The sequence below is a fragment of the Pelophylax lessonae genome (assembly GCF_965119305.1).
Source record: "Pelophylax lessonae genome assembly, chromosome: 4".
Classification (NCBI taxonomy): Eukaryota; Metazoa; Chordata; class Amphibia; order Anura; family Ranidae; genus Pelophylax; species Pelophylax lessonae.
Window position 1 is genome coordinate 466,662,833 of NC_138771.1, and position 23,043 is coordinate 466,685,875.

General features: G+C 45.1%; 1 protein-coding gene across 3 annotated transcripts in view; it reads right to left on the reverse strand.

Moving 5' to 3' along the window:
* CLINT1 (clathrin interactor 1) overlaps nt 1-23,043 on the reverse strand; it is a 170,178-nt gene that overhangs the window by 59,081 nt on the left and 88,054 nt on the right. For all 3 annotated transcript variants that reach the window (XM_082254541.1, XM_082254540.1, XM_082254539.1), the window contains exon 3: nt 12,842-12,938. In XM_082254541.1, the coding sequence (XP_082110667.1) occupies nt 12,842-12,938 (97 nt within the window). The remainder of the gene's footprint in view (nt 1-12,841; nt 12,939-23,043) is intronic.

A 23,043-nucleotide genomic window follows, 5' to 3' on the forward strand; every position in this document is an offset into this window, starting at 1 on the left:
CCCGTTATATTCTCCTGGAGCCCGATCTGAATTCAGTGCTGTGCCAGAAAGCAGCATTTCTCTATCTCCTAGGGCAACAGAAAGGCCAATTTGCTGCTCCAGGCAAGAGCTGTAATACAGAGGACAGATGGGACTGGGTGCTAGCCCCAGCTCGCATATACAACTTAGGGAAGAAATTGGCTGCACACCTCCCTCGATCCAATAGATTTATTGAAACCTGAATAAAATGTCCACCAGGACAAGGACACAGACCATTCAAAGGTTGACGCGTTTCACACTGACAACGGGCTTCTTCAAACATGGTCTGTGTCCTGGTGGCAGTCTTATAAGTTTCAATAATTCTATTTAACCGGCAGACGTGTGCAATCAATTTCTTTCCCAAGTCTCTCTCTCTCCTCACTGGAGGCAAATGAGCCATTGGCCTCTAGCTGCTATTAATCACAGCCAGTGCAAAAGTGGGGGCAGGGCAGGGCTGTGGTGTGTGTCAATGGACACACAGAGCACAGCTTGGGAACAGGATCACACAAATGCCTCTATAGCAAGCAGCTTGCCATCTGGGCACTCAAGGGGGGGGGGGGGCAGGAGGGCCAGCAGGGGACCCCAGAAGAGTGGGATGGGGACTGATCTGTGCAAAACCATTGCACATAACAAGTATAGCATGTGTGTTAATTTGATTTAGAATCACTTTAAAATTATTTTAATCATAAAAATACAAGCCGACTAGTGGAAGCAGTTAAATGTATAGTGTTTTGTACATATTGTCTCTAATAGGCTCAGGAATAAGCAATAAAAGATTATATTTCTTCATGTTTTTAGACATACTGTACATTCTTGTTTTTTATAATTACCTGCACCTGTCAAGGAAAGGAAAGTATTCATCAGTATGGGGAGGAGATATTCTAGCTTAGAATAATACTTCGGAAGGTGATCTACATGCTATATCCTGGGAAAGCAGCTCACTCATCCACTCTACCAAAAATGCCAAACTAACTATTACGAAAAAGTGACAATGCTCAACACAGCATTAGGGATGATTGAATGGTTCGGGTCGACCATCGGTTCGACCCGAACATTGGCTGTTCGAGGTTCGGCCGAATTCCGAACTTTTTGCTGAAAAAGTTCGGAATTCGGCAACCAGAACCGACCAAAATGCAATGGGACAGGAAATGGGCTTTAAAATCCCGTGATTGGACCAGAACCATCAGTAAAAGCCAATTGAGGGGGCAGGAGAATGCTAGGAATGTGATTGGAGTGACTAGGGGGTCCAGAGGCAAATCATTAGTGAATACGCCCCCCCAGTATAGAAGATAGCCCCCGCCAAATTCCTAGCATTGTAATACAGGGACATGGAAGAGAGTGGAAAGGATATCTAGTGTAGTTAGGGTGCTATTTTCCACTTTAGTTAGCTTTAATAATCTAGTTTCTGTAGGGAAAGTGTTAAGTGCCAGGGTAACCGTAGTGTAGTGTAGGGTTAACTGACTGACTGCTATGGCAGGGTGACCAAACCCTTCCATGTCAGGGTGACCGCTATAGAGAAAAAATCGTTTCGCTTAGGTCACTTATAGAACAGCTATATGGCTTCTCGCCGGTCAGCCTGCTTTTTGCTACAGGCGTTCATAGGGCTTTTTTGAGGACATGTTTGGAGTCAGGCATGACATCTGAACTTCTGTATAGGGGTATATATACACACACGTCTGTATATATACACCTACACATACATAGGTGTGAAAGTAGCAGAACACTATGCTTGCGCTAACTAAATAATTAACAGGCATAGGTCTCCGCTCCTATAACACCTATATATGTGTATGTGTATATATACATACAAGTGTGTGTATATATACCCCTATACAGAAGTTCAGATGTTTTGCATGCCTCCAAAGACCCCAAAAAAATGCCCAAAAAAAACCCCTGCAATAACACACCTGAGCGTTTTATTTTTTTTTGGCGCAGACGTTTTTTTGGGCATTTTTTTGGGGTCTTTGGAGGCAGGCAAAACATCTGAACTTCTGTATAGGGGTATATATACACACACACTTATATGTATATATACACATATATAGGTGTGATAGGAGCGGACACATATTGGTGTTACTCATTTCATTAGCGCAAGCATAGTGTTCTACTATTTTCACACCTATATGTGTGGAGGGGTATATATACATATGTGTGTATATATACCCTTACACAGAAGTTCAGATGTTTTGCCTGCCTCCAAAGACCCACAAAAAATGCCCAAAAAAATGCCTGCGCCAAAAAAAAAAAAAAAAAAAAAAAAAAACGCCCAGGTGTGTTATTGCAGGGGGTTTTTTTTGGGCCTTTTTTGTGGGTCTTTGGAGATAGGCAAAACATCTGAAATTCTGTATAGGGGTATATATACACACACACACTTGTATGTATTTTACACACACACATATATAGGTGTCATAGGAGCGGAGACATATTGGTGTTAATTATTTAATTAGCGCAAGTATAGTGTTTTGCTACTTTCACACCTATATATGTGTATATATACATATAAGTGTGTGTGTGTATATATACCCCTACACAGAAGTTCTGATGTTATGCCTGCCTCCAATAACCCCCAAAAAACGCTTGCTACAAAACCGGCAAGGTGTGAAAATAGCGGAGCCATATCCCTGTTCTATAAGTGTTCTAATACAAACGATCTTTGTTTTTTCTGGTTCTGGACATGCTACAGAGCTGAAACTTCACAGGTACACTTTTTAGACGCCCCAGACACTAAATCCAAAGAAAACATTTTTTTTTTCAATAATTTTTTCAATAAATGGCTCTATATCAAAAATGACCATTTTAAAGAAACTTTTTTTTGTGTGATTAATAGTCCCTGGGGCATGACCCAGAATCCTAGGCAATTTTTAGGGGCATTTATTGGGTTTTAGGGCTTCAAAATGGTGTTTTTTGATTACCGAAGTTCGGGTCCCGTTGATTTCAATGGGGTTCTGAAATCCGGGCCGAACTTTTGGGAAGTCGGGTGTTCTGGTCGAACCGAACTTTTGAAAAGTTCGATCATCCCTACACAGCATACCCTTACTGTTTATGCTACCTGGTATATATTACACTGCTGTTGCCTTTGGAACCTTAAAGGCCAGGTTCACTATAAATTTGCTAGATAAGCCCAATTACCTATTGCTAGGAAGTCTGGGAGGTCATAGAGGACTCCAGGTTTCTGAGGTCATGGGTTTTCAACAAAACTTTGATGAGGATAATAGCTTTTTAGCTTCAATTTAGCTATACAATATTTTTTGACTGGATACAGTTGGTTTATTATCTGCAGAGAAATGTACAGGGGGTTGGACAAAAAAATAACACTACATGATTTGCAGGTGTGAAAGTGACAACATGTTTCGCATTGAAAGCAGAAGTGATGTAACATTCTTTTGCTTCGGCTGTGTGATGGGACACCTAGGTGGGAAGCCTCCCTTTCGCCATTCACTGTGTGTGCTGCTAGTAATATGGAGTCATGTCAGACCTTACCAAGCTTCGAAGAGGGCAAATTGGTGGGGTCTGCTTAGCTGGTGCCTCTGTGACTGAAGTTGCCGGGGGAACAGTATCAAACGTTATGACTGCACATAGGCTCCTTTCACACGGTCCGCCTCCGTCGGTGGACTCCGTGCTGCTCAGCGGGGGATCGATACAATGATCCCTGCTGAGCAGGCAGATGACAGCTCCCTCTCCGCTCTGTGTGCGGAGAGGGAGGTGTCAGAGCCCCGCTGCTCTCTATGAGGGAATCTGATGAGAGCGGACCCAATAGGGTTTCCATCTGTCCGGATTTCAGGGACAGGATCGGATGCGGATGGCAGCGGGTGTCAGTGAACATGTCTCCGCTGACACCCGCTGCCCCATAGGGATGCATGGATGATCAGATCTGCCTAAAAAACTGACAGGCGGATCTGATCGGATCGTTCATGTGAAAGAGGCCATACAGTTTTATTGAAAGCATTGTCTGATGAGCATAAGTGCTGTCAACATGGTCAGCTGACCAAGAGAGACAATAAGGACATTGCGCAGGATTGTGATCCAGAATAAGAAAAAAACTGCCACAAAAGTGACTGCAGAGCTCAATCTCAGTCTTCCAAAGCCCATGTCCACAAAAACTCTGTGGAGGGAACTCCATAAGCAAAACATTCACGGATGAGCTCCCATTGCCAAACCACATGTGACCAGTATTAATGCTCAGAAGAGGAGAGAGTGGTGCAACACCCATAAATCATGCACAATCTAGCATGGTGGCGAGTAAAAGATGGTTTGGGCAGCCATATCTTGGTCTTCTGCAGGTCCCATTATCACCTTGAAAAGTTGAGTCTCTGCCAGCGACCATAAACAAATTTTTGCCAACCACGTGCACCCCATAGTGCAGACATTGTTTACCAAAGACCGTGCCATTTACCAAGACCATAATGCTCCGATTCACACGGCTGGTGTTGTCAAATTGTGGTTTGACTGGCATGTGGATGACGTCTCGCACCTTCCCTGGGTGCCGCACCACAATATCATATAGACACTATGGTCGATTTCGGAGAACAAGGTTTGGGCTAGTTTTCCGCCTCCGGCAGCTCTGCAACAACTAGAATGATCTTTGCATGAAAAGTGATTAAGATTCCATTATCCACCATCCAAGGCTTAGATTTGTCAATTCCTAGAAAAATTCAGGCCGTCTTTGATGTCAAAGGCAGTCCAACATCAACTTAGGCATCAGTTTTATTATTTTACCTGGTGTTTCCCTAATTGTGCCCTACCCCTGTAATTTCTCTCCTAAAAGGGCTCTTTTACATGGTCCGCCTCCGTAGGCAATTCCGTGCTGCTCAGCAGAGCATCGTAAACACAGATCCCCCGCTGAGCAGGAAGGTGACATCTCCCTCTCTGCTCTGTGTGCGGAGAGGGAGATGTCAGAGCCCCATGCATCTCTATGGGGGAATCGGATGAGAGCAGACCGCCTGTCCGCTCTCATCCGAAACCCAATTTTCCATCCGTCCAGATTTCACGGACAGGATCGGATGCGGATGGCAGCGGGTGTCAGCGGACATGTCACCGCTGACATCCGCTGCCCCATAGGGATGCATGGGGGATCCGATCAGATCCGCCTAAAAAACTGACAGGCAGATCTCATCGGATCTCTCGTGTAAAGAACAACTACTTTGAGACAAGCAGGCACCTGCTCGCAAACTGAAACCCCTGAACAGAAGTTGCAATTGTACAATCACCACACTGGGATTATTATAAAACTAAGATTGTTCCTAAGGACCTCTACATATCAGCACAGAAGGGCAAATCTACTGTAGATATAGTTGTCCATAGCAGAGATGGAGATGTGCTTCAGTGAGTGCAAACTTTAACTGCCTCTAAAGAATAGACACGAAACACAAAGTTGCTAGTGTTGGAAAACTGATGCCAACAATCCTTCTCTTTCGGTTTCTGATTACTGAAACTGAGATTTCACTGCACAAAAAAAAAAAAAAAAAACCAAGGGAAATGTTAGTAATAAAAGCAGAGAGCCTGGATGAGCCCGGCAGCAAATCCTCAGAAGACAAGACTGGATGTATAACTAGTGTGTGTAAAGGCATTAAATATTAACAGGTACAGCTCTCAAGGGAGTGCAAGGAGAGAACGTACGTTGCACCCTGCAGGCTCCCAATACTTCCTGCTTCCCTTCACCTTGAGCGGCAGATCATCTGCTCTGTAACATGCATCAAACCAGACAGCAGGCATGTGTACACAAACTCTCATTCCCCCCCCCCCAAATTAAATAGCTCAAGAGCAGCACCTAAGCTTATATATGAATTTATAAGGAGTAAGGTCTAACCCTTCTCCATAATAATATGAGTTTAAAAGATCTAGCCCTTTCAAACATAGCTATCAGTCATTTTCTCCCACATCTTGTCCTGAGGTTTGCACAGAAAATCATGAGAAATTTCCCCAATAGGCAGATTGTAGAAGTCTGAGGTTTAATCCTTCCCCCCTCTACTTAGATCTTAAAATAAAATTTGTGTTCGTTTCTGCCAATGCTTCTACTTAATTTACTGCCGAGAGTGAATAAGTATATACAATATAAATCACACTCACTACACAATGCCTGGTACCCATGATGAGAACATCAGACAAATGATAATTTTTTTGTATGCAAGTCTCTTTTTGAAAACGCATGAGTTACTAGAGTTGGGAAAATTCTCGTAAGACAGAATACAACTTCTAGTGATTATGCAATGTGTTGAATTGTTACCGAGCATGCGCAATCTTGGTCACTCGTTTTTTTACAGGCGAATCCTGTACTCATTAAATGAAAATCGTACGACCTGGTATTGTATGAGAAAAATGTTTGCGTTTGTCCCTTTGGATATTCTTGCATGAACTGTCGCCATCAGCTTTTGAAAGTGGTGTACTAACTAAATGGCGGAAGATCGCTCTAAAAGCGGTATTTTTGGAGCGATTCGTGTGTATATTTATATTTGAACTGTTATAAGCAGCCCCAACACAACACCCAGTTCTATTGAAATCCACTACTCCACACTAGATCCTGCACCACCATCTTCCTTTCATCGTCATTGAGAGCCGGCTGTCCCATCCTAGCCTTTTCAGGTAGCCCCCTGACAACGCAGCACCAGGTCCCTTCTCCCCCAGTGCTGTGTATGCCTCCTGGGATATTGAATATAGATATCCCAGGAGCAGGCTGAGGTCCATCTTGTCTAGGTGAGAACGGAAGCAGGGGGTAGGGAGGACCAAGAATGTAGACTTTGTAATAATAAGTAAAGGGAAGGATTACTATGACGTAAAAGGGTAGGTTGTAGTGAAAGTCTACTTTAAATTTTAAGTTCATATTCAGCAAGTTATTTTAACAAACCCCATATGCAATTCCTTACCCTGTGAATAGTACATACCAGCGCTTCTCCTGTTTTAAATGGTATACATCCTCCCATTACACATGCAACAGTTGAGGGACCTCTCCATAAAAAATGATGGCCACTTCACCCTCCTCTATACCTGCCGTTTGCAGGACAGGCTGGACATTTGATTTGTGCACCCCCTAGTGGCCACATGGGGCTGTACAAACTGTGCACATGCACTCACCCCTGCTTCGGCCAAGCTCAGTAGCGGCAGCCTGGGCTGTTTAAACTGTGCATATGAGCATTGTGCTCTATCCTTCTCTAGCTGAGTTCAAATGTCCAGCTCGTCCAGCAAATGGCAGGATGGAGGGGGATTGATGGGCCAGTAGTTTTTCTGAATAGGTCCCCCAACAGCTGCAAGTTTATTGGGAGGATGTGAACCATTTAAAATAGGAGGAGCATGGTACTATTCACTAGACAAAAAATTGCATAGAGGGGTTTTCGCCTTTTCGGAAAATATTGCTGAAGGTGAACATTTATTTACTTTAAAGAGAAAATGTATTGGTTTGAGGTCAGGATTTTTACAACCCTTTGTTTTATAGGTTTGTTTTTTAAACTGTACATATAGTCTTTTTTTTTTTTTTGCAAATACCAACATATTGCACAACAAAAAGATATCCAGGACTCTAAGACCCGGTCCACACTAGCGCGACTTGTCAGGCTACTTGTCAGCCTGACAAGTCACGCTCCCTCGCAGTCCATTGACTGCTACAGGACACGTTCTAATAGGAGCGACACAAGAAGGGTCCTGTACTACTTCGGGGCGACCTCGAAGCGACTTGCATAGACTTCCATTATGTGAAGTCCATGCAAGTCGCTCCGAAGTCGTGGTGCATGGGAATGCACAAGTCGCCCCCCGAAGTAGTACAGAGTCATTTCGCCCCAGTGCGAACCGACTAAGGGTTTAGGAAAAAAAAAAAAACTTGGAGGTGACTGGAGTGGTATTAGTGCACTAAAAAACTGAATACTGTCTGTGATACATTTTTTTTGCCCTAACATTTCAATACTCAGGACAAGCTTTCAGGGTGCTCTTGGTCCTAGCTTGTACTGAGAAGGAAACACTCAGAAGGCTAGTTCTGAAAATGCTATTTTTTGTGCAATTAAAAACGGAAAGCATACCACTTGTACTTCTTATTCAAGCATGTTTTCTCTTATGTGTGTACATTTTGACTTGAGGTATTGAGTTCTGTAAATTTGCTTTTTACAACAGGTTGTAATCCGTTAACCACTTCTCGCCCCTAGGATGTACCCATTCATCCTAGAGTTGCGGTGGTTTTACAGAAGACATGGCTGCAGTCATGTACTTGGTATCTTATTTTTATTTATTTTTCCAGCCAGCGATGCTGAACAATGTAAAAGTGATCTGAGTGGCTTGAGAGTCATTTAATCTCTTTTACATGTGGCGGTATGGGATTCCTGGGAACGGGAGAGCCCGAGACTGAAACCATACAATAACGATGAAGGAGAAACCAAAAGCAACAAGCATTTTGCCACCTCTGGTTTCGGGTTATTTACAAGCTGTTACTGGCTTGTAACAGCATCTGATCAAACCAAGTTCGGTTTGGAGGCCAAAGAAATGACCAGGGGTCTAAGATTCCAGAACTTGCCATAAAGAGGACCTGTCATAGCCCATGCTATCACAAGGGATGTTGTTCATCCCTTGTGATAGCAATAAAGTTGTTAAAATTAAAGAGAAAGACTTTTTTTAAATGTAATAAAAAAATGTAATTACAGTAAAATCCTTTTCTTTGAAGTCCATTGACAGACGCAGCAGCAATGCTTTTTTACCCTTGGGTTATGCGCCATCTACAGGAGTAGACTAGGCAGTGAAAAAATTCAGTGACATGCCTATAGGGGCTGTCCTCAGCATAACCCACCTCACACTGTGCTCTCAAATTAGTTTTGTAGCAAACACTGAAAAGAAGATATAAACCATTCCCATAATAGAGGGGCGCGTGCTGCATCTGTCAATGACTTCAGAGAAAAGGATTTTACGGTAAGTTCTTCAAAAAATCCATTTTTTTCTGTCGTCCATTGACAGACGCAGCAGCAATGCTTCTTTACGCTTGGGAAGTCCCAAAGCAGTATAGGCATGAGGGGTGGGGAAAACAGTTAACGTATTTCCAAGGCGAAAAACTTAGTCAACTGGTAAGAAAAAAGCTCAACCAGTAACAGGAGCTTACCCACGAACAAACTTTGACCCCTTAAAGAGAAAAAGACAAGTCTCTTTACACAGCAGCCTGCAAAACCTTGCGGCCAAAAGAGGCACCCGAAGATGCCAATAAATCAATCTTGTAGAATTTTGTAAAAGTATGCCCGGATGACCAAGTCGCCTCCTTATACACTTGAGCAAGCCCAAGAGGCACTCAGCGCTCTAGTAGAATGCGCTCTCAAAAGGGAAAGGAGGAACCGGACCCTTCAATGAATAAACCTGAACAAATGTCTGCCTAATCCATCTGGATTTGGTCGCAGCAGACACAGCCAAACCCTTACAAGATCTCTCAGTAAGACAAAAAGAAATGGATGTCCTAAAAGGCTCCATGGCCGACCGGTAAACCCTGATCGCCCAACCACATCCAGAGAATGCAAGGCATTTTCCTTGGGATGCTTAGGACAGAGTGAAGGCAAAACAATGTCTTTATTTAAATGGAAATCAGATACCACCTTAGGAAGAAAGGACTGATTAGGTCGGAGAATCACTTTATCGCTATTAGCGCCGCCAATTCAGACACTTTGCGGGCAGAAGTTATAGCCACCAGAAAGGAAACCTTCTGAGATAACAAACGCAGAGATATGTCCCTAATATTCTCTTTTCTTTTTAAACGGTTTTTATTGAAGGCAAAAGAAACATGGTACAGTAACATGCAGTGGAAAAATTAGGTACATGCCGTGATAAAACAAGTCGCATTAAAATACAGAACTGCAGCATATAACATTCAAGCAACAGGTAACAATGTGATACGTATATGGGATCGACCCGGATGTCCCTAATATTCTCAAAAGGCTTTTGAAGAACAGACAAAACCAAATTCAGATCCCATGGAGGCAAAGGGGATCTTCTCGGAGGAGCCAGATGACGCACCCCTTGAATAAAGGTGCGGAGCAAGGAATTTGTTGCCAACGGGCGTTGGAAGTAAATAGCTAAGGCCAACACTTGGCCCTTGATCGTGCCCAAGGCCAACCGTTGCTCAACTCCTCTCTGCAAGAAAGCCAAGACCCTCGCAACTGAAAACAAGGGTGCAAGTTTTGCGATTCACACCAGGAAATACACATCTTCCAAATACGATAAATTTTCCTGGAAGTAGCTTTCCTAGCCCTCAACCGGGTAGGGAATCACAGACTCAGAGACCCCTGTCTCTCAGCACTTGGCCTTTAACAGCCATGCCGTTAAAGCCAGCGACCATAAAGCAGGATGGAAGATCAGTCCCTGAGACAGCAGGTCCTCCCTCAGAGGCAGCTGTCAGGGAGGCTCGACGACCATCTTTACCAGGTCTGCGTACCAAGACCGGCGAGGCCAGTCTGGCGCCACCAGGATTACTGGCACCTTTTTCACTGCCAATCTGCAGAGGAACCTCGACAAAAGCTGTATCGGAGGAAAGGCATCGAGCAGCCGATACCAAGGAGCCACCAATGTGTTTGTGGCGTCGGCCAGAGGGTTTAGAGCCATGGCCAAGAACCTTTGTACCTTCTTGTTCAGATGAGGCGCAAACGGTTCGACCTCTGGGGTGCCCCACAGGACACACAGGAGATGAAATACCTCTGGATGCAGGGACCATTCCTCTTGGTCCAGAACTTGACGACTCAGGTAATCCGCCTGCCAGTTCTCCACTCCTGGAATGTGAACTGCTGAACGAGCCGGAACATGTTCCTCGGCCCAAGTCAGAATCTCGGCCACCTCGTGAGCCGCCCGGGCACTCCTTGTGCCCCCTTGGTGATTGATGTAGGCCACAGCAGTGGCATTTTCGGATTGAATCTGAACTGGGGAACCTTGTAGCCGATTCGTCCAGTGGAGCAGGCAGAGCTTGATTGCTCCGAGTTCCAGGACATTTATCGGTAAAGAGGACTCCTCTGTCGACCAGACTCCCTGGGCACAGAGACTGTCCAGCACTCCACCCCAGCCCGACAGGCTGGTAACTGTTGTGACCACCATCCACAATAGCGGCAGAAAGGACTTGACCTGGCTCAGGGCGGGCGACAGAAGCCATCATGAGAGCATTGACCTCGTGAGTCGGCTCAAACATATCATTCTGTCCAAGGACTGTGGATCCTTGTTCCACTTGACAAGAATCTCCTTTTGCAGAGGCCAGGAATAAAATAGAGCAAATGGGACCGCCTTGAAGGGCAACACCATCAGCCCCAAGGCTCTCATGCAAGTTGGCAGAGATGAGAAATCATTCTCCATCAGCAATCTAATCTCTCTCTGCAACGTCTGAAGTTTGTCCCTGGGGAGAAACTAAAGGGAGTCTAAAGTCAGACCCATTTAATTTAGTCGCACCGATGGGGTCAGCGCAGATTTTTTTGAAGTTGGTGGTCCATCCAAACTCCTAAAGGGTCTTGACCATGATTGACAGGTCGCCCAACAAGGTTGGGTGAGAGTTTGCTCTCAACAGATCATCCAGATATCCAAGGATTGCAATCCCTCTTTTGCGGAGCAAAAACCAACACCGGAGCAAATACCTTGGTGAAGACTCTGGGAGCAGAGGCTAGGCCAAAGGGTAATGCCACAAATTGAAAGTGCTCCACCGCCACTGCAAAATGGAGATTCCTCTGATGTCTCCCTTATATAGGAATGTGCAGATACGCATCTTTGATATCGATGGAGGCTAGAAAGTCCCCTTGATTTAAACATGCTACCACCGACCGAATGGATTCCACCCGCACAAAACGGTTCAGTGACATGAGGTCCAAAATTGGATGCACCTTGCCCTCCTTTCTGGACACCGTGAACAGGTTTTAATAAAAACCTTGAAACCGTTCCCACTGAGGAACTGGCAAATCACTCCTTGTGCAAGGAGATCCTGCACTGACTCCCTTAGATCCTTCAAGCGATCCGGAGACAGACGAAGATTTGAGGGAAAAAAATCTGTCTGCTGGGAGAGACCAAAATTCGATCTTTTACCCTGAACGAATTAGTTTGTGAACCCATTTGTCCTGAATCAGAGATGCCCAGGGTTCCTCAAAAGTAACTCAGATGTCCCCCCACCCCCGAATCAGGTGAGGGCGCCCCTTCATGCTGAAGAGGATTTGTCCACCGAACCAGACTGGCTAGTCTTGGGCTTACAAGACCAAGCCTTGTTCCCTCCAGAGGCTCTAAACGGTTTACCTTTTTCTTGTGCCCCTGAGGCACGAAAAAAAACGCCTTTGAGCCATGAAAGAGGGCCTCCCCACTTAATGCAGGGCGCCTTGCCTTTTGAGGATTGGGGGAGAATAGTACTCTTACCCCCCGTTAAACTTTTGGAGACTCCTTGGATGAGTTGATCAAACAGACGTTCACCCAAATAGGGTGAAGGATTTTATTGTAGCATCAGTCAAAGCTTTACATTTCTGAAAAATTAAATTTTTTTTAAAAAGAAAAAAGGGAGAAGAACATAAGACAGGAATGGAAGGGAAGGGGCCACATTTTTCTGTGCATTAATGGTCTCTGCCCATTATGCAAATACAGGAGCATTATGACATACTTAGAGGTAGGTGTTGAAAGCCTATGACATTTGAGCAGTTTAGCCAGCAACGTTAAAGCTCAAAATGTCAGATTCCTAGGGCCCCCCACACAGCAGCTTGGGGTCCTTCTGAAAAAAGTGTGCATGCATGCACGCACTAGTTCTAACTTGCAGTTTCACATACATATATAACACTTTGGTTTTGCTAAAGGTAATTAAGCCTTGTAATTTAAACACCACATCTGCGGACATACATCATACAGACAAGCCCCCGCCCAATACCTTGTAAACTCTGCGCCAATTCTTCTTATTGTCTTTCAGCATCCTTGTCCACAACATATTCATCAGATCTGGGAACTGCTCGTACATGAACGTTGACCTGGAAGGAAAATCAGAGTCTATAATTGTGCTGCACTTATCCACACAACCTCTAGATGGCAGCAGAGAACTTATTAAAGCGCTGCATACTTGCTCAATCATGAAACATTTTTTTTACAAATTGTATGTATGTTACTTAAGCAGGGCACTGTTAAGCTAAGGCCTGGTTAACATTAGTTTGATCTGTTTTGAATGCGATTTAAGATGCAATTATGCAGTGCAGGTGGTGTGCGATTTTAGTGCGAGTGCTTTGGGACTGTCATGCGATTTTAGTGCTGTGCATCACTACATACTTCGAGAATGGAAATGGAAAACTTCTTTTTAAAGAATCAATCCAGTGGAATTCATACTTAAAAGGAGAAGTTCTCCTGTGGATCACAAGAATGCAGTTCGTTCTGCACTCCTGTAACCCATTTTCAGCTGACAGAGGGCTGAAGCCCACTGTCGGCAGACGTCACAGAGCCGGGTCTAGGCTGGGGAAATATTGCAACCATATGGTCAGGATCCACCCAGATGCCTGGACCGGAACCCAGCTCAGCCTCTTGGTGAGCTGCTGGCAGGCTGAGCCAGCCTCTCCCTCCACAGGCCAGCACTGGGGGAGGGGAGGGCTGGATGGCGGGGGTAGCAGAGCAGAGAGCAGGCGACAGTCACCAGCTTGATGCTCACATAGCTCTGAGAACTACTGAGCGATCTTTGGGCACACTACTGGGGATAACAGGACTCCCCGAAAGATCCTGCAGGCATATCAGGACTAGTATATAAACAGAAAAAAACAACTGCGCTAGTGCAACCAGAAAAATATAAGTAGAGCAGCGACTTCAAGTGTGATCAACACCCCAAAGAACAATACAAAAATAAGTTGCACTGTATGTGATCAGAACATTAAATCAAAATGTAAATAAATTGTCCATAGAGTCCATTGAAGGGCTAGATGAAAAGATGTGACCAAGCGCCGCAGCATCCTGCGCTTGGTCACACCGTGTTCGGTCACTCTGTGATACATTGTGACACCGGGACACAGGGGGTTGAATCTTTGCCTGCATCCTGCTCATCCCCGAGTCCCCATTGGCTGGCACCTGAGGTCCGGTCCTCTGCATTCACCCAAACCATCCAATAATAGATCACTTCGCTTGAATCCATTGTCATCTGGTAAGTAGATTTAATACAGGTGGTGGTGTCATGGGTTTATCACCTATCAGGATCTCTTTTGGATTACTTATCGCGAGTCTTATTACCATTATCTGGTAAGCAGCATATATATCGGTGGAGGTGTCCTGTTCCTTGCATGTTCACAGATCAGCTTTTCATTATTTATATTTGGTAAGGAGTAATTAACCAATTCCTTCTGATGGTGGAAGTTTCATATACAATTCACTCTCACCTGGAATTTTGTGTGGATTGTCATAGAATTCATTGATTTATATTTACTTTGGTAATGAGCATTTATTCAGCACCCTATCACTTCTTAATCTATGGTTGGTGATAGTCTCACATTGTGAGTGCACTAGTTTGCTTTTACTAGTGGTTTTGCGCTATGGCATTTTTTCTTTCCTCATTTAAACTCCATTGCGGTGGCCTTTCGAGATCCTGTGCATCCATTTGGACAGCTGTTCCCGGATTTCCACTGTAGGTTTATGTTATCATCTGGCATACTTTTTATTGATTTCTGGTAAGCCTTATATCCACACGGATACCTACAGTCAAATCTTTTCATCTAGCCCCCGGGTCCTCAATAGGCGGACTCCGGGCCGCGTCCGGACCCAGACGCGCGTAGCTCTGGACCGCGACGGTCTGTCTGTGCTGAAGCTGCTGCCTATTCCTTTTATCACTGGTTGCTAGATCACCGGCCGCCTGGCGTCTAGCAACCAGTGGCGTCACAAGCCAGCCGCCCAGCATTCACAGCGGAGGAGGAACTTATTCCTCCTCGCGCCTAAGCACCCCCGCCACGCTGTATTCCGGGAGTTGTAGTCTGTGGACGCTGAGCTGAGGGAAGCTGGGCTTCGGCAGTAGGCGGTGAAGAGACATCTGCTCACCGGCGAGGTGCATGGATGTCTGAGCGCTCAGCTCCTTGCCAAGCAGACAGACCAGGACCTACCACATCGAAGAGGGTCACTCCAAACTCACATCCCTGCATCCCCGACCGACCACCGATCATGCCACCTAAGAGGAAGGAGCGGGTAAGCCTAATAAACTAGTCTAGTGAATTGCTTCTCCCCGCCTCTTATGCAGGCACAGCACGGGCGCTCAGCTACTCACGAGGAGACACGACGAGGAAACAACCCCCCACATACTGTCATATTCCAACGATTCCTTCTCTCAATCCCCTCCTGCATCTACTACTACTAGCCCTGCTAAGTCTAAAACAAAAGACTTCTCATCACACAGAAAGTGCTCTGAAGTGTCTTCCGAGTGTAAGGTGTCTCTCCTCTACTGCAACTGGGAAGACAAGTGCGGGAATGCTTAAATCTATAATTTTAACTATACAGAAGTACAGAAATGTTTTTAAAAAGATGAATGTATTTCACCTGCATAGCCACTGAAAATATACAGCAAAAATAGTTTGTACTACTGTAAACCATTAAAAATGAAGTCTCACTGCATTTTTAACGGTTTACAGTAGTACAAACTATTTTTGCTGTATATTTTCAGTGGCTAAAATACAAGTACAATTGTGTGTGTGTGTATATATATATATATATATATATATATATATATATATATATATATATATATATATATATATATATATATATAGGATATTGTGAAATAAAGCCCAATACTGAAATATGGCTTAAATAAAAGTCCCAAAGAAGTGATCCATCTTGTTGGTATACATATATAAATCCAAACGTGATGAAAAGAACCCCAACACCAAGTGAACAGTAAAAGTGGGCTCTCACCAGATCAAATGGGTCTGAATTGCCATATAGCAAACAGACCTGTTCAGGCTTTACAAGGTGATCCTGATTCCTCCTACGATCATGGTAATGATGTTGGGATTCTTTTCATCACGTTTGGATTTATATATGTATACCAACAAGATGAATCACTTCTTTGGGACTTTTATTTAAGCCCTATTTCAGTATTGGACTTTATTTCACAATATATATATATATATATATATATATATATATATATATATATATATATATATATATATATGTTCAATTGTACTCTTGTATATTATGTACACTCATTAGCGCTGCACTTTTTTCTTCCACATATCAGGACTAGGCCCTAACCCCCCTGCTCTTGCATGGGGGCGCTATATTCTGCGCCTGGCGCCCAGGGGGGGGGGGGGTGTACACTGTTACCTTGTCCTGTGGGGTCTTTTTGGACTTGTCTTTTAATTAGATTTACACAAGATTACATAGATTCTTTATATTCTAAACGTATTCAATTATGGTTTTAGTATTAGCTACACAGAAATTCCTAGGCACATACACTATCATAACTGATTGTCTCTTCAATGTATCTTCCTAGCAATTGAACAACCAGTTGACATACAGATTTGAGTCGTACTATTCCAAAGTCCAGAAACACTGGATGGCTACATCTGCTTGATCTCATTTGTACTTACTTACGTAAGCTGAACAATTTCTCTCTGTGATTGAAGGCATTCTCAAATATTTTAGATCTGATTATTGAAACGAAAGCTAACCTTTCTGGTGCAAGTGTACTTTTTCTCAACTCTGTGCATGAGCACTATTACTGACTGTTAACATCCAAATATTACGCCTTAGAACTATTGGACTGGTAGAATGGTAATCTAACTGGTTCTGGCATCCCTTGATACCATAAAAAATAAAAGGGAACTGTCAATCTATAATATCTGGCATAACTACCAAGTATAAAACAAAACCTTGACCCTTGTTTACACTCCTTTAAAGCGATCATGTTTTTTGTCCAGGCAGGGCAGAGCAATAGATTCACTTTACCACTCCCCTTTACAACCTTTGCTTGCTCCCAAAAGCACTGTTTGGCTGCATGGAGCTGAAGTAGCCATCCTGTGCCACTCGTTATAGCTTACACAGGGCTATGGACTCTCCCCACGTGACAGCGCTGATGCTTGATGATTGATCCAGCCCCGCATTTTGAATTACATGCTCACGAATACCCAGAAGTATTTTCCTTGCTTTCAGCAGCCAGAAAATAAAGATGCGCAGCACAGAGGCTAAGGGGTTAGCACTTCCGCCTAGCAGCCTGGAGTAATGCCTGTGTGGGTTCCCTCCAGGTTCCTCCCACACTCCACAGACATGCTGGTAGGCTGCTGAAGACGTATGCTTACGAAACGCGTACAGTGCCGTCGCATCACTTACGGTTCCGGCACTGCCGTGGAACTCATTGCGTTCCAGACGCACCCTAATACCGCTTGTTTGTATCTTACCAAATGGTAGTACCCATTTACCTGCAATTTTCAATAAAGTACTTGTCATACAGAGTTACACTATGTGCCTTTTCCTTACCCTACATGGCCTATGAGTACACGATCTGTCCTGCTGAGACTGGATGACTATTTTCTGGACCATTGGAGCCACTACCCCATACATACAGGACCCCGGCCATCCTCTTTTAGGAACCCCGGCTATCCTACAGAGACCCTCCGGCACGTCTACTATAGGACCCACAGAGGGAGCAAGGATCCAACTGAGGGACCACCATCCTATTTACATACCCGCTCTATACCCCTGTGTGGGGTGGGTATTTCTGGTGAGTGGGCTACCTATTATAGGGGTCATGGAGCACCTCACTACCCACCACAAGGGTCACCAGCATTGTGTATTATTTACACGAAGAATTTTGCCACTTTATAATTTTTTGGACATTTCTAGCCACTAAGTCACTTTATAGATCATCATCCTGTCAATTTATTCCCAGTTGATATTTTATAACCACTCAAGTCACTGCCTTGATTATTACACCATCACTCATCTATATCACTTTATTCTTGTATACAGTACCATCAGTTATTTATATATTTATTAGCACTTGGTCACTTGTATACATTATTTATGTGCACGTCACTTAGGCCGTGTTCACACTGGGGCGACGTTACTTTGCCGGGCGACCTCATAGGTCGCGGCGCGCTGCTCGCACTGCGACCTCGGAGCGGCCGGCACGGACTTCATAACATTGAAGTCTATGCAGGTCGCTCCGGGTCGCCCCAAAGAAGCTCCGGACCCTTTTTCTAAGTCGGAGCGACTTGTGTCGCTCCTATTAGAACGGGTCCGCAGCTTCTCTATGGAAGGCGACCTACGGCGACCTGTCAGGCGACCAGGTCGCCTGACAGGTCGCCCCAGTGTGAACGGGGGCTTACAGGCACTCACGCACATGTCACTATATTGATTATTTGATACAATATTTATTTATCTTTATACATTTTTTGTACTTTGTATATTGCTTTATATTTTATTCCTCTATTTTTACCATCTTACATATTATATACATTTTTTACCCTTATTTATATCACCTACATAAGGCAGCGCCAATTCCCTCATTTCCCTTCTGCTGGTAGGTTAATTGGCTTCTGTCACCAGCAATTAATAAATAATGTTGGGTGCATTGGAGGGGCTTGCAAGTAAAAGTGAGTATTTTGCTCCAAAGCAGAGATGAGCTCAGACATATTTGGATCCTCGTCCTGAACACACCTGAGCAATACCACCAGAAAATGGTCACCAATCAATAAGCGGCCAAGACATTCACTACTCGCAGCTGCACATATACATGGACCTTGCAGGGCAAGGAATGTCTCGGCTGCCTGGGATTGGCTTTGTGCAATGACCGCTTTGTGGGCTTGCTCACATGGGTTCAGGACGAGGATCCAAATATGTCTGAGCTCATCTCTACTCGGGAGTAAACCTGTTACTCCCCAGGAACCCTGCTGCTTTGCACAAAGTACAGGTATGGTTTAAGGCTTAAAGTGATATTAAAAATAAAAAAATAAAAATAAACTCTACAAACATGTTAAATTTACCTCCTCTGTGGTTTTGCACACAGAAGCCTGGGTCCTCCTTTTCTCTGCTCCCTATTCTCTGTATCTGGCTCCTGTCGAGTGCTCCAACAGCAAGCAGCTTGCTATGAGGGCACCAGAGCCAAGATGCAGCTCCAGGTTTCCATTCATACACGGAGCTGTGGCGTGGCATGGCATGCCCCCCCCCCCCCCTGCTGATTAGCTGACTGACAGCCGCCGGAGCCAATGGCGCCGTGGCTGTCTCTCAGCCAATCAGGATAGAGTCCCGGAAGGCCGAGGGACGTGTGGACATCGCTGGACAAAGGCGAGTTCAGGTATTAGGGGGTGCTGGGGAGGCTGCTACACAGAAGGTTTTTTATTTTAATCCATATAATGCATTAAGATAAACAAAACCTTCTGACTTTACAACCCCTTTAATCCCAAAAACAAAAAATGTAACATACAGTGAGTGCCATGTGAAAAGTATTCACCCCTTGGGGTTTTCCCTGTTTTGTTGCATTATAATCTTGAACTAAAATAGATTGTTAGGGCTTTTTATCATGTGATATACACAACATGGCTACAACTTTTAAAGTCCAAAATATTTTTGGTGACAAAAACTATAAGAAACTAAAAAGATATCGAGTGTGCATAAGTAACCTCTCCCTGAAAAAATTGGATTTTTGACTCATCGTAAAATCAATTTCTCTGACGGACACATCTCCTGATATTCACAACCATTGGGTTATACTGCCCCCTACAGGAGTAGGACACTAGGCAGAAAAGAATTCTGGCTACACCACTGGGCAGTCCCAGGGGGGAATACTCCCTTTCTCTGCTATAGCCATTCAGTTTTCTCACAAGGAGAAATTATAACTCCACAGAGGGGTGGGTGCTGTGTTCATCAATGAACATCAGAGAAATGGATTTTACAGCAAGTCAAAAATCCTATTTTCTCTTTCGTTCATTGACGGACACAGCTCCAGATATTCATAACCCAAAGCAGTGTTAAACATGAGGGGTGGGAACAAAAAAAATTCCCAAGGCTAAACAGCCAACCAGGCAACATGAGCTCAACCAAACAACTGGAGCCCATCTGAAAAAAGCAATACACCCTCAAAGAGGATCAGGTTTTCTTAAACAGCAGCCTGCAAGACCTTGCGGCTAAAAGAAGCATCTGCAGATGTCAACATATCCACTTTATAAAATTTTTTAAAAGTGTGCACCGACGACCAAGTGGCTGCCTTGCAAACCTGCATCACTGATGCCTGATGACGGAAAGCCCAGGAGGCACTAAGTGCCCTAGTGCGCCTTGACAGGGAAAGGAGGAACCTGAACCCTGATGGAATAGGCCTGAACCACCGTCTGTCTGATCTATCTGGAAATGGTCGCAGAGAAAGCAGACCACCTTTATTGAGGCCCATCCGTGAGCACAAAGAGGGAGTTTGACTTCCTAGAAGACTCCATAGCTGCCAGGTACACCCCAATTGCCTTGACCACATCCAAGGCATGCAAGGAAATTTCCTTTGGATGTTTAGGCCTGGGACACAGGGATAGGCAATGCAATGTCTTCATTCAAATGAAAATCAGAGACAATATTTGTAAGGAACGAAGGACAGGGGCGAAGAACCCCAGGTAAGGTGAACGACAGGATATCGCTGCCAGTTTCGACACCCTGCGTGCAAAGGTGATAGCCACTAAAAAGGCCACCTTCTGGGACAGCATAAGCAGGGGAATCTCCCGAATATTTTCAAAGGGAGGCTTCTGTAGAACTGAAAGCACCAAATTAAGATCCATAGGTGGCAACAGAGCCCGCACTGGAGGAACCAAATGGCAGACACCCTGAAGAAAAGTACGCACCAGGGAGTGTGTGGCCAAAGGTCGCTGGAAGACCACCAAAGCCGACATCTGGCCCTTGATGGTACTCAAGGTAAATTTCTGTTTAACCCCCCGTTGAAGGTAGGTCAAGATCTGAGCCTCCGAGAAGGAGCGAGGAAAAACCCCAAGAGACTCACACCACGCAATGTACCTCTTCCACGTACGATTGTAGATCTTCCTAGAGCCACTAGGACACTTCTTGTGCCCCTTTGGTGATTGACATAAGCCACAGCCATGGCATTGTCCCATTGAATGTGCACTGGACAACCCTGAAGACTATCCGTCTAATGATCCAGACACCGTCTGATCGCTTAGCATTCCAAGACATTGATTGGGAGTCTGGACTCTCTCAGCGTCCAGATCCCCTGAGCAGAATGCTCGCCGATGACGCCTCCCTCCCCAGCCAGACAGGCTGGTATCCATGGTGACCACTGTCCAATACAAAGAGAAGGAAGGAATTTCCCAGCCGAAGCGCAGGAGAACAAAGCCACCATATCAGGGACTCTGTGTCCCGACTCAGCCGGATCTGATTGTTCAGAGACTGGAGAGTCTTGTCCCATTTGGTCAGAATTTCCCTTGCAGGGACCTTGTATTGAACTGTGCAAACGGAACCGCCTCGTAGGTAGACACCATCAGGCCCAGCACCCGCATGAATGTGTGGAGGGATGACCATTTGCAGGCTGCAATTCGCCTCCTGCTGTCCAACAATTTCAGGAGTTTGTCCAGAGGAAGGAGCACTCTGCCTAAGGCCGAGTCCAGAGTCAGGCCCAAATATTCCAGTTTTCACAACGAGGGCAGACTTCTGAAAATTCAAAATCCAGCCGAACTCCCGCAGAGTTCGTATTGTGATCTCCAGGTTTTCCACCAGAGCAGAGGGAGACTTCGCTCACAGAATGAGATTGTCCAAGTAGCCCAGTACCGCAATCCCCCGATGACATAGCAAAACTAGCACCGGGCCTAACACTTTTGTGAAGACCGGAGGAGCAGATGCAAGACCAAAAGGTAACATCAAAAACTGATAATGCTCCTCCCCCACAGCAAAGTGGAGAAAACACTGGTGACTGGCACATATTGGAATGTGAAGGTAGGCATCCTTGATAGATATCGATAGAGGCGAGGGATACCACCACCGTTCAAATGGATTTCATTCTGAAGTTTAACGCCTTGAGGTCCAGTATTGGACGTGCTTTACCTTCCTTCCTGGGAACTGTGAACAGGTTTAAGTAAAACCCCTAAAAACGTTCTGAAGTCCGAAACGGATCAACCGCCCCTTGAAGGAACAGGTCTTGTACTGCCCCAAACAAACCTTGTAAGTGGTCTGGAGACAGGTGCAAGAAGGGAAAAACTTTGCCAAGGGACAAGAGCGAAACTCTATCTTGTAGCCGGACCGAATGACTTTGTGGACACACTTGTCTTGCACCCCAGAAATCCACGGGTCCGGAAACCAAGAAGAGCCTTGTCCCCGGGTCTGGAGAAGCCCAATCTTGGCTTGCCAGACCAGGTTAGTTTTGATCCTCCAGAAGAGGCCCCGAAAGGCTTCGAGCACTTGTCAATCAACCCTGAGGGACAAAAAAAACTTATGAGCCAAGAAGGAAGGCCCACATCTACGACGAGGTTCCTTGCCCTTAGTAGCCTGCGGAAGACCTGTGAGAGACCTTTAATGATGTAATCCAAGGTATCTCCAAACAGGCGATCTCCTTGTAAAGGAAGATCAGTCAAGCCTTTTTTTTTAAATTTTTTTTTTTAAGTCTGATCCGCAGACCAGTGCTTGAGCCAAAATACAAGCCAAAGGACCACTGCCAAAACCGAGAAGCGAGCAATCAGGGAACAGCATCCAAAAAGGCTTCACAGATCAGCTGCAGCCCCTAGACCAGCTGGTCCGCCAGCTTGGCAAAGGCAGGGGGGAGCTTTTCCACCCTCCAGGTCACAGTGTAGGAGCTTAGCCCACTCGGTCAGAGTTTGCGACACTAGGGCAATGGTGAATACGGCCTCATTGCCGAACCAGCCAGAGTGTACATAGTGCAGGCCACGGCTTCCGCCTTCAGGTCAGCCGGATCCTTAAATGCCAGTGACTCTTCAACCAGAATCATTGTTGCCTTGTTTAATCTGGAAACTAGAGGGTCCACCACTGGAAGCACAGTCCACTTCTTAAGAAGGGACTTCTCATAGGGGTAACACCTAGTAAAAGTGCTTAGGGACCCCACAGGGATGCTTTGGTCGTCCCCGCTCTTTAGCAATTCTGTCAAATTAGGCAGGGAAAGGAGAAACCTTTGCCGCT